The sequence below is a fragment of the Gymnodraco acuticeps genome, unplaced genomic scaffold (assembly GCF_902827175.1).
Source record: "Gymnodraco acuticeps unplaced genomic scaffold, fGymAcu1.1, whole genome shotgun sequence".
Lineage (NCBI taxonomy): Eukaryota > Metazoa > Chordata > Actinopteri > Perciformes > Bathydraconidae > Gymnodraco > Gymnodraco acuticeps.
Genome location: NW_022991632.1, coordinates 1,097,096 through 1,109,622, shown reverse-complemented (window position 1 = coordinate 1,109,622; position 12,527 = coordinate 1,097,096). Strand labels below are relative to the sequence as shown.

General features: G+C 41.2%; 1 protein-coding gene across 2 annotated transcripts in view; it reads left to right on the top strand.

Annotated features, from left to right (window-relative positions):
• The window catches only part of kif5ab (kinesin family member 5A, b), an 82,324-nt gene that overhangs the window by 51,266 nt on the left and 18,531 nt on the right, over positions 1 to 12,527 (top strand). For both annotated transcript variants that reach the window (XM_034198390.1, XM_034198389.1), the window contains exons 12-16: positions 3,897 to 4,114; positions 4,990 to 5,058; positions 6,242 to 6,448; positions 9,357 to 9,503; positions 11,922 to 12,110. In XM_034198390.1, the coding sequence (XP_034054281.1) occupies positions 3,897 to 4,114; positions 4,990 to 5,058; positions 6,242 to 6,448; positions 9,357 to 9,503; positions 11,922 to 12,110 (830 nt within the window). The remainder of the gene's footprint in view (positions 1 to 3,896; positions 4,115 to 4,989; positions 5,059 to 6,241; positions 6,449 to 9,356; positions 9,504 to 11,921; positions 12,111 to 12,527) is intronic.

Here is a 12,527-nt window from a genome sequence, read left to right as displayed (position 1 = left end):
AAATAATGCACTGCGTGCTAATAGAACCGTCCTTCGGGCAGCAGAGCGGAAATGGTGGAAATCCAAACACTGTGACGACCTCCTAACCTATCAGGCTCTCCTCTCCTCTTTCTCTGCTTCGATCTCTCAGGCAAAAAGCACTTTCTTTCAAGATAAGATCCAATCTTCCTATTCCAATCCCAAACAACTATTTTCCATCTTCTCCTCCCTCCTGGACCCCCCCAAAGCCCCTTCCCCCTCCTCCCTTCTGTCAAGCGACTTTGTTAACCACTTTGAAAAAAAGGTTGATGATATTCGCTCTTCTTTTTCTGACTCACCTCTACTCACCGCTGGGTCACCAGACCCTCCTTTCACCCACACACTGACCTCCTTTTCCCCTCTCTCTCCAAGTGAGGTTCTTACCCTCATTACCTCTGCCCGCCCTACCACCTGTCCTCTGGACCCTATCCCTTCAAACCTCCTTCAGACTATCACTCCTGATATTCTACCGTTTCTCACCCATTTCATCAACACTTCTCTAACTTCTGGTCACTTTCCAAACAGTCTCAAGGAGGCAAGAGTAAACCCTCTCCTAAAGAAACCCACTCTCAACCCGTCTGATGTTATAAACTACAGGCCTGTCTCTCTCCTCCCGTTCCTGTCTAAAACACTTGAACGCGCTGTCTTTAGACAACTCTCCTGCTATCTCCATCAGAACAACCTTCTGGATCCGCACCAGGCTGGTTTCAAGGCAGGTCACTCCATAGAAACTGCCCTCCTTGCTGTCACTGAGGAACTGCACACTGCTAAAGCAGCCTCCCTCTCCTCTGTCATCATCCTTTTGGACCTGTCTGCTGCATTTGACACGGTGAATCATCAGATCCTCCTTCGCACTCTCCAAGAACTTGGAGTTTCAGGCTCTGCACTTTCCCTCCTCACTTCATACCTCAAAGACCGTACCTACAGGGTTACTTGGAGAGGGTCCGAGTCCGACCCTTGTCAATTAACTACAGGGGTCCCTCAGGGCTCTGTTCTTGGTCCCCTCCTCTTCTCCTTGTACACAAACTCGCTCGGATCAGTCATTAGCCCGCATGGTTTTTCTTACCACTGCTACGCTGACGACACCCAATTCATTCTGTCCTTTCCCCGCTCAGAGACCCAGGTCGTCGCACGCATCTCTGCTTGTCTAGCTGACATCTCTCAGTGGATGTCTGATCATCACCTCAAGCTCAACCTTGACAAGACTGAGCTGTTCTTCCTTCCGGGAAAAGATTGTCCCACTCTTGACCTAACAATCAACATCGGCACCTCTGTTGTTTCCCCGACTCAGACTGCAAGGAATCTGGGTGTGACCCTAGATAACCTGTCCTTCACTGCAAACATCACTGCTACAACCCGCTGCTGCAGATACACGCTTCACAACATCAGGAGGATGCGTCCCCAGCTGACCCTGAAAGCGACGCAGGTTCTGGTCCAGGCTCTCGTCATCTCACGCCTAGACTACTGCAACTCCCTCCTGGCTGGTCTACCTGCATGTGCCATCCGACCTCTGCAGCTCATCCAGAATGCAGCGGCTCGCCTGGTTTTCAACCTTCCTAAATTCTCCCACACCACGCCGCTCCTCCGCTCCCTGGCTTCCGATAACTGCTAGAATCCACTTCAAGACAATGGTACTTGCGTACCATGCTGCGAATGGATCTGGCCCTTCCTACATCCAGGACATGGTTAAACCGTACACCCCAGTACGTGCACTCCGCTCTGCATCAACCAAACGGCTCGCTGCACCATCGCTGCGAAGGGGACCCAAGTTCCCATCAGCAAAAACACGTGGGTTTGCTATCCTGGCTCCAAAATGGTGGAATGAGCTCCCCATTGAAATCAGGACAGCAGATAGCTTACACACCTTCCGGCGCAGACTGAAAACTCATCTCTTTCGACTCCACTTCGAGCGATAGAACTATTAACAAAGCACTTATATACTAATAAAGGGCTGGCTTATCTAAAGCCAGTTGAGTAGCACTTGAAATGTTTGGCTCTATGAAACCTGATGTACTTATATGATTCTGTTTTCTTCAAGTTTGTATTTTGTTGGTCGAACGCACTTATTGTAAGTCGCTTTGGATAAAAGCGTCAGCTAAATGCAATGTAATGTAATGTAATACAATTTAAACACATATGTGAACTAAAGTGAATTGTAGCTAAAGGTTGTGGCATATGTAATACATGTTTGTTTACATTTAAAATACTTACAAAAAAGATAGAAAAGTAAAACCTCATGTTGCTGATAGCGTGACTTAGTCCTGTTAAATTACTTGTATGAATGTCATAAAATGAATGAAATAAGGCACCAGATTTCCTTTAAAAAAAATCCCTATACCAGATTCAGTTCACAATAGTAAAGGCACTTACTATCAGGAATGGAAATGTAACCAGCCTGCAGACATTCTTTTTCAGACAACGTAAGTGCAAATTTAAGATGCCAGTGTTGATATTGGAGGAGAGTAGCCAAAAAGACTAGCTGGGCTTCTGCCCAAAACACTTAAAAATACCTTTCTGGCTTTTATGTTTAGAATTTTACACTTTGTATAATTGAATTCCCCTCTCACTGTGCTGAAGGCATGCTGGAGGCTTTATGTTTTATGAATCCTCATGTATTAGTAATCCACGAGGCGACAAGGGTTAATCACATTTACAGAAAAGGGTTAACTTGCGCTTCTTTTCTGTGTCGGCACACACACAATGTGTCAGGACACACTCTGATGAAGCACTGATCCATCCCTCTACACACACACTCCTCGGCCTCCTCCCCTTCTGGGCTGTAGGTCAATTAAAATGGCACTGCACTGAAGGGTCGTGATCGGTTGACATTCAACTCTGTAATGAATACTGTCCGACGTATTACTTGTAGATCATCCTCTCCATGCTTCACCTGATTTTTTTTAATGCTGTAACACATCTTTATTGAACAGCTATCATTGAAAATGATTCCTTTTATAACTACATCTTCATCAGTTACACTCTCCCTCTCTCTCACGATGTATTACTTTTAATTTCCTAATGGATCATTTTGGCATTATGTTTTCCCCAACACTGCTCCCTCTATTGTTGCCCACCTCAGGCCAGGACCTCCCTGAGTAAAACGTGTTTGACCTCCAACATGTCCCACATTACCTGTTTTTAGTCAAGGATGGCCCAAAGGCAGGAACAACTGTCTCATACATGAATTCTCCTCGATGTTCTCCCTCCACAGAGGAGATCTAGTGTGCAACCATTTCAGGGTTGTGTTGCATTGAACCAGGCTGATAACTAGACGAGAAGAGATAGGTATTGTTTTAACTATGGATTCATTTGACCTAACCACTCAATTTCCCAATTGATCCTCTTAACTCCAGCTACAATACAGTATATCGGTCAAAGCAGTGTTGTTAAATCCTGGAGGCACAGAGAAGTGGTAGAAGTAAGCTTCTGAAATGGTTAAGCATAAACCTCCTGATGCTGCCTGAGGAGGAGAATTACAATCACAACACATTACAGTCCAGAGTGTCTGTCAGTCCAAGCTATTACTCCTGTGTGTTATGAAACGCATTAAGGGCTTGTACACAATTGAAATACAGATTTCTGCATTCGATGGTTCCCCTCGTTTTCTTCATAGAATACTGTCGTTGTCTTAGCCAAAGCACGAAACAACTGACATACTGTTATACAGTTCTGGTGTTTTTGACTGCACGTTGAGTCTGTAGAAAAGAACAGCTACTTTATCGAACAGAAATATAAATAACCTGAGATTTTAAAGTATTCAGGACTAAGGAAAGAACATGCTTAAGATATCCCTTCTTATCCATTTTATGCATTAATACATGGTCGTACCAGAGAAACACATTTACAAAAAAATCCAATATTTCGTCTCTTGTTCTTAGGTGAGGCTGTCGAGTTAGAGCAACTGAGCCCTGAAGACATCCCCCTGGTTCCTCCTGAATCTGAGGAGCCCGTTCCCGACATATGCACCCCCTGCAGTCCCTGCACCCCCTGCAGCCCCTGCTCTGTTGCCTCTTCCATTGTGGTTCACATCTCTGAGGAGGAGCGGCAGAAATATGAGGCGGAGATCCGCAAGCTTTACAAACAGATGGATGATAAGGTGATAAATGAATGTAACATCGGGACCATTTGTGTGCATGAATTATAGACTGTGTATATAGGCCTGAATGCAGAGCTGTTCGGTGGATGAGATATTTGTAATGGTATACACACATGCACACAAAGAGGATATCATACATCTATTATTCATTTGAATGAATTCAGGATCAGACGCATAGTAGTGACTAATGTAGCAACGCATAGGAATATGTCATTGGGGAATTCAGGGCAATGTTCTACATTGAATGGCATTAAAGCTCTTATTTATTTTACATATCATCTGTACTCATGTGTGCTGTTCTCCATGATGCTATAGTGTATAATGTCATTGTTTTTATTAACAGATAAACGGATACATATGCAGAACCAACTTTACAATGCTCATGAGATGCTCAGTTACAAAGACTTCTTACATCATTATACAAGCACGCATTTTCAGGTGTATTGCACTTATTGTACAGGATAATCTAACTGGATGCATATTTCTCTACTAATATTATACATTAACTGTACACCTGATGCAGGCTATTCTATGTTACATTGTAAGTGTATACACAGGATGATATTTGTCATATTACATGCGTTGTTTCTGGTTGACGGTAGTTGAGTTAACATTGAGAGAGCATTCTTTTCCCCCTACGGTACACAGCTTTTTGATCACATCCTTATTAATCTACTGTTATTTTGTTAATGGTTTTAATTAGATGTGTTCCTATGAGTTAAGTACAAGCTCAGAATGTATAGTTATGGTTGACATGGAACCCAAAAGTACACCATATGGTAGTATCCAGAGAATCTGTACTGTACCAGTGTGTGTGTAATACATAACTCTCTAAATCAAATATTTATACTTCCTTTGCCTTTCTGCCTCTCAAGGATGATGAGATCAATCACCAGAGCCAGATGGTGGAGAAACTGAAGGAGCAGATGCTCGACCAGGAGGAGGTAAAATACTATATATTACATCTATTCATTAGTTTGGTTAAACATCTCAAGGTAAGCTGCATGTGGCAATCAATAGCACACTTTGACTAGAACTCAGCCGTGAGAGCTTTATTAAATTGACCTTGAAATGCCTTTCAGGTGCCAGAAAGAACTTGAAGGACCTAAAAGGTTATTGTTTAATCGTAAGTGTTAACAGCAGTTTAGAAATAGAACAGGTCTAGTGGTTGCACAGATGGAAATGATTGTAGTAAAGGATCAATACAAAGATAGAGTAGGCGTGCCGCGTGTGGCCTGATGTGAAAATGAGAAATGAAGACCATTGTTTCCCATTTTACTCAGCATGGCTCACATTGTAGCTAATAGGCAGAAAACAAAAGCTCTACAATTATCTCATATGTGCTTTTAAAAAACTATGGATCAGCATGTCTCATTGACATTACATTTGGAAACCTTAGAACATTCAACACTCAATCTTATGTAAAACAGGTTTACCCGCCTGTAGGCTATATGCTTCTTGTCTGAAGAACAGCGATTAAAAGACTCCATTAAAATGTCATCTTAAACAGTATTTACAGCATGTATTAACAAAGGTGGCTACACAGTAGGCTAAACAGCATGAAGCAAGCTTTGGGATTTAGTACACTTCCAAGTAAAATACTTCAGATTTGCAAAATTACTTCATTTATATCATAAAATGGGCTCCGCTGTGGGCTGATCTGACTTGATGGTAACTACCTTAGCCTTGTGTAGAGTAACATCATTTCACATTCATTTTGCAAAACAGAAGCTGTATACTGCAGTGTGATTATGCAGGCACCCGGGGAAGAGACACATCTACATTTAATGATATCCATTCAGTACAATTGCCCACAATGGGCTGCAGCAGTACACATAGAGGGAAACATCAAGGTGGCCAAATAATGTCCTCTCTTACAGCATCATGTGAACGTTTTTAGATTTAAAAAAAAGTGTTTTCATTTTTAATTCACACCTATATTAAGTAGCAGGGTTTGTTGTCAGGCTTATCTGTTATTAACAAGATATACTTTTTTCTAATTAAAACCCAGCAGCTCTGCCATGTGAATTAAGAAGATGCTTTACCCAATGCTCATATACAATTACATTTCTCTGTCACTTTTTTAAATCAGTTTCTATTAAGTTGTTGTATCTCTGTGTTGCACAGCTTCTGGCATCCTCCAGGGGTGACAGCGAGAAGGTGCAGTCAGACCTCGGCAGGCTGCAGACGGAGAATCAATCCGCCAAGGCCGAGGTGAAAGAAGTCCTCCAGGCTCTGGAGGAGCTGGCAGTGAACTACGACCAGAGGAGCCTGGAGGTCGAGGAGAGGAGCGTGCAGAAGAAGCTGCTGGCTGAAGAGCTGGCCAAGAAAGTGGTGGGTGTTTTCTTCTTGTAGGCTCAGTTTTATGCGACATAGGAGAAGGAACAGTACAGCTAAAAATGGTCGAACAGAGAAGGAATGATGAAGAGAAAAGAGAAACAAAGAGGCAGCAAAAATGAAGGATTAACTGATTAAGGCAGGAACAAACGGCACACTGTGTTATAGTGTATTTCTAGGAGGAGAGCCCATTAGGAAGAAGGAAAAAACGAGTTTTTAGGTATAAAATAATCTATTCCATTTTAAACCCTGTCTTTCAAGAATATGAAGAGCTACTGGTGCAAAATGCAATTAGAGAGATACTGAATTACATTAGAGAGTTTTGTAAATGAAAAGATAAGAGAGGAGATTCTTATAAACTGTGCAGCCAGCGGTCATGAATAGATACATGTATGAAAAACTAATAATCAACAACTTGAAGGAAAGCCTCAAGTATTGTCCAAATGACAGCAGCTACAGCTATGAACTCATTCATTCTTGAAAATGTGGCTAGTTGTTAATGTGATCACATATCAACTATTAACAACTAATTAATTACGGTCAAAGTTATTTCATAAACTCTCTTCAGAAGCCTTTTATCTTTTACTGAATAGCTGTTCACATGAGGACAGTATTCAGTGTTGACATAGTTACTATTAATTACAGTTTATTTGCAGAAGCCTGTGAAATGTAGTTATCAATGATATTCTGCTTCTATTCAAATAATCATTTTAAGGTCTATGTATTGCACAGTGACCAGACATATTTATTGTCAGTCTTTGAAAAGAATGAGCAACATTTGTGTGGTCTTAGTGCACTGGAATTTACTTTATAAATAAAGGTAATAGAAAGGCCATTGGCAAAGCTCAGTCCTTAATGAAGTTATTGTGACTGGCTGAGTGGACCATTATTCACCTTCTCAAAACCTCTTCAATATTTCATGCACCGTTTTACAATCTGCTCCGGCGTCCTCTCCTCCCTCTCTGTCTCTCCGAAGGGGCTCCAGGAACAGATGAAAGGAGGTGACAATGTAGCGACCCACTGCACAGTTTATCCTGCTGAAGCCAGCTGAAACCTCTTTTCCTTCCTCTATCATCTCACTAACGCCTCCTCTGTGGACGTTTCCTCCTGTTCTGTCCTAACCTCTCACCGGACATAGCTTCCACTCAGGGACGCCGCCTTAGCAGGCTGACGAGATGTGAAACTGAATACAAGAAATCATACAGTGATGTAAAAAAAAGAATCCCATTATACCAGCCTCTCAGGGCCTTTTCCAGCTCCATCCCCCATGACTCTTTATTACAGATTCTCCACTTTCTGCATCCCAGCTGTTATGCTAATGTGCAGTGTTGCTGCTTCATACATTTTTTGGCATTGACCTAGAAAAATGGTGCAATGGATTACATTCATCACTGTCTTTAATCCACCACCTCCTTAGCTGTCTTCAACTTCGATTCCAGTGAAGGCTCCTCTCTTGTTCTGCAAAAAACCATCGCTCACTGTCTTTCCATTCATCTGCTCCTTTAAGCACCTTATCCATCCATCCTTCCACTTAAGCATTTGATATCATTACGATTAAGTCCATTCATCATTTAAAGAAAAACATCTCTTCCCTTTCATATCTCTCCATAAATCTTTCTTCAACTTCACTGAGCCTTTTTCATTAACCACCCTTTTTTTCTTTTCTCAGAAATGGATCTATTTCAGTAAATTATTTACATCCTTCTATGCTAAATCAATGTTTTGACATGGGAAATGACCTGGAAAATGATGACAGGGCTCAAAGTTAATGAAGGGGATGAAGATGAAGAGGTTGATAAAGGCGTGAATGTTACTGTATTTGTGAATGTGGTTAGTTGTGCTTTAAAGCGACTCAACCATGAAATGCAGCATTACAAACCTGTCATCTGTGACAATAGTTAATCCACTTGGAATGAAAGAAACACCTTCAATGAATTTTACACCACTTCTATGGAAACAGACTCGTGCCAGAAAAGATGACATGGTTTTTGTAAAATTGGTTTAGACAACTTGAGGAGTTTTACATTATTCAATTACACACTAACAATGTATGGTGAGTTCTGTAGATGGATTTTGCTCTGCATTTCAGGCTATTTCTTAGGCCCAATACCCCCGGATTATATTCAAAATGTAAAATAGCATATCAGTAGTATTGTGTGTGAGGCAGTCATTATGGTTAAGCCATCTATATTAATTAATGTTGTATAAAAACGTATTATACGTGGCTTTATATAGGCTAGAGAGTTAAAACAGGTAGGTGAATTGATAAAATGTGTCAATTTAGTTTTAGTACTTACAAATTGTATGGCAAGTAAAGGATTACTTATGGGGTTAAGGTAATTTAAGAACAACAATATCATTAAATGTTTGCCGTTGTTTATTATGTAGAAAAAATTGTGACACAGATTTGCAAGATCAAATAATTTGCATCCATAGTATAGAAACTGCAACTCCCTTCTTCTGTTTGACTTGGATTGAGCCTCATGGTTTCATTGTGTTCGAGCATTTGAGGTTACAGTATTGTTTAGGAGCCTGCTGTACGAAATGGAGAAGTATTAAAGAAAGCATTATCATCCCCCCGGATCCTTTCATCCAGCCCCGATGCCATCAGCCCCATCTCAGTAGTTAATTGATTTCTAATATGCCGGCCATGACGTTTTAGCTATTTGGATTTCTTGGATGGTAATGAGGTCAGGGGTTAAAGCGAGTCTCACAGCTGTGTGTACTCGCGGATTAAAGGACTCTCAATCCTCCTCTATTTCAATCTTCTTTTACACAATTTAATCCCGTTATTCCCATCTCTCCTCTTCTCACTGTCGTCATTTTCTTTTCTCCCTCTACCGAACTCCTCCCCTCTCTCTTCTTCCTCTGTTTAATCCCTCATTTCGCTCCTCTCCTCCCACAGGCTCAACTCAAGGCTGTAGAAGCAGAGCTGTCTCGCATCCAGGAAGTGAGCGGCCATCAAAGGAAACGCATCACTGAGATTCTCAACAGCCTGATGAGGGACCTGAGTGAGTTCAGCACCATCGTTGGGAACAGGGACATCAAGCTGGTGAGTGGGACGTACAATGCAAGCTTAGAGTAATATACCAGTTCAAAGGAACAGATAGTGTTTGAAACTTTGAATAACAAGCACAAGTCTTTCCCCTAAGTCATAAGAAACATTTAACTAGCTGGGAAGAATAGATGACATTAGCATAAAAAAACACTTTACTTACTTGAGACTAAAGTACACAGATATATGTTTAAAATCATATTAAACTAGCCTTTCTTATTGATTTAGGCTCCATAAAAGGTAGTTACATTTATCTTCTTCATGTTGCAGATGACATATAAAACAAGGTTTGGCTCCATAAAGCTTCCTACTTACATCCAAATCAATGAAGTATTTTTTTCTATAAAGTTTATGACCTCGTGAGCGGAAGCGACCTTTTGGTTGAACAGATAGGTTGCTCCTCTGCATCCTCCAATCCTTTCTACCCGACATCAGACACCATCAAAATAAAATCGTTCGTGTCATGCAGGGATGTGTGTGGGCTCCCTTTCGATATTACTTAGTTTCCTCAAGCGGCAAGCCTTTGGAACATTAACTTAAGGAGACTACCTACCTTCAAGGACAGACGGTTATCTGTCCAATCTTGCTCAAGTGAATGCTAAAACAAATGACGCAGAGCATCAGCTTAAATAAAACCAGGATGATGGAACAGGGCACCAAGACCTCCTCTATCTTCATCAACATCAACACATACATATTGTATTGAGCTGTGGATGGTGATGGATGGTCCAAGCTGTAAGCACTGTCACTCACCACCACCGCCAGTAACATGTCACTCAACACTGAACTCAGCAGCTGTATCGGGAAAGCAGACTCTGCTTTAGGACGCTCATAGTTAGACTGAGGAACATGTGCACAGACGCTGTGGTTTAGCTCATCCCTGTACGGTCGTTAAGCTTAGACCTCATTCTTACATCAAGAGCCGAGGATAAACAGCTCCCATCTGTGTTGCCTGAGATGCAAACTGGGCATCACCTGGATGGACAGGATTACACACAGCAGTCCTGGAGAGAGCACAGCTTTCCAGTGAGGACTCCCTCCTTAGGCAGCGACCTCTCCGCTGTCTGGGCCCTGTCCAAAGGATGGACAACAGACAAATCCCCAGAGACATTCTGTAGCTGTCATCTGGCCGCCCACAGTTACATTATAAAGATGTCTGCAGGCAGGTCTTCAAGTCCTTCAACATCAACCGGGTCACATGGGAAGATGCCCTTAACTGTTTTTAAAGGCAGGAAACTCTCCACACTGGATTGCTGACATAGAACACCATCTTGACTCCGAGAAGCAAAGACAATGGAGAGACAACATTATTATCATGAGGCTTCTTATGCAACATTTGCTGGTCTCCCAAGCCTGCCTTGTTGATGATTTGTTTTTCCTCTCCTCTTTTTCTGTGTGATAAAAACCTGCCGACATAAAAGGCAGAAAGTCAAACGGTTTCAAATTGAGAGAACCCTTTTAATCTAATTTTTGAAAGGGTGAAATATTAAAACCAAAGTTAAAGTGGAAGATTCATAATGGCTTATGCATGATTTTCTTTCCCTTTCTCTTTTTTTTTATATGATCTATCTTTTAGATTTTCAATACACAAAGACAGCAACAATACAATACATTACATTTACCCTGCGATTTCTAACAAAACAACCCAAAGAAACAATACATCAATTATAATTAGACAATAATGTAATAATGAAATAAAAATATATATAAAAAATACACATAAAAAATAAATAAATAAATAAATAAAAAACCTGAAAGTAATTTTGTGAGCATTCCTGTGAACTGTTACATGGGGGCGACTCAGCCAATGGGGACAGGCTCCAACTGGAGGGACTTAACATGTTCTAAGAAGGGTAGCCACATTTTTGTGAACTTTAAGTCTGAGCCCCTAATACAGTGTTTAATTTTTTCCAATTTCACAAAGTATAGGGCATCCTTTATCCAATGTGTATGAGAGGGGGGACGAGGACACTCTTTCTCTTTAATTGAACCTGACATTTGCGAAATCCGTGGAATTTTAGGAATCATGTCTTATTTCTTACTGTTAGAAACCCCGCTGAAGGGCAACGCATTACACATTATAGTCATTATTTGTAGATCCTTGAATAATTTTTTTTTCAATATAACACCTGAGAAATGTAATAGGCATACCCACTGATGTATCTTAGCTATAATATTTACATTTGTTTTGATATGTGGGAGTAGTCTGTCCTTTACAGTTTATTTCGGAGCATCTGCTAAATGATGCTTTTAACATAACGGATGTGCCTACAAAATGTCAGAAAGCGTCCCTGAGATGCCTCTCTCTCTCTTAAACTTCCCAGCTGTCTTTAAACAGTCCCAACTAAATCTTAAGCTAACATCTTCACTACTCTTTTAACGATCTCTCCTCCTCTCTACCTCATTTTTCTTCAGCCCGTGGAGATCACCGGTTCAATCGAAGAGGAGTTCACAGTGGCCCGCCTCTACATCAGTAAGATCAAGTCTGAGGTGAAGTCCATGCTGAAACGCTGCCGTCATCTGGAGAGCCACCAGATGGAGTGTCACCGCAAGATGGAGGAGACAGGCAGAGAGCTGTCCTCCTGTCAGCTCCTCATTTCACAGGTGAGTGACTGATTGAGAAACTAGCTTCAAACATCCAGGGTAGGAAAACGTTTGTAAATCCAGCAGGAAATGTTGGTGTTGATGTGGGGTAAATGAGGACAATCTGCAATGAAACCAAGAGTGCAAAATATTATTTATCATCACCAATGAGTGATTGACATTTTGAATCAGAAAGACTTTGGCCTTTTTTTACGATACTTATTTTTGAGTAGGAGCAGTGTGCTCAAAATGTCACTCAACTGTTTGTGGCATCAACACATCAGCAGATTTTATTGTCAAAACGATGTTGTGCATTCTTTGTTGATTGCTTGAAACCCTTCATGTTGTGAGTTCCACTATCGTCGGTATTTGAATTTATATCCCTAATGACGGCTTCATAAATATTCAATGTAAATCATATCCATTTCACAGCGAGTA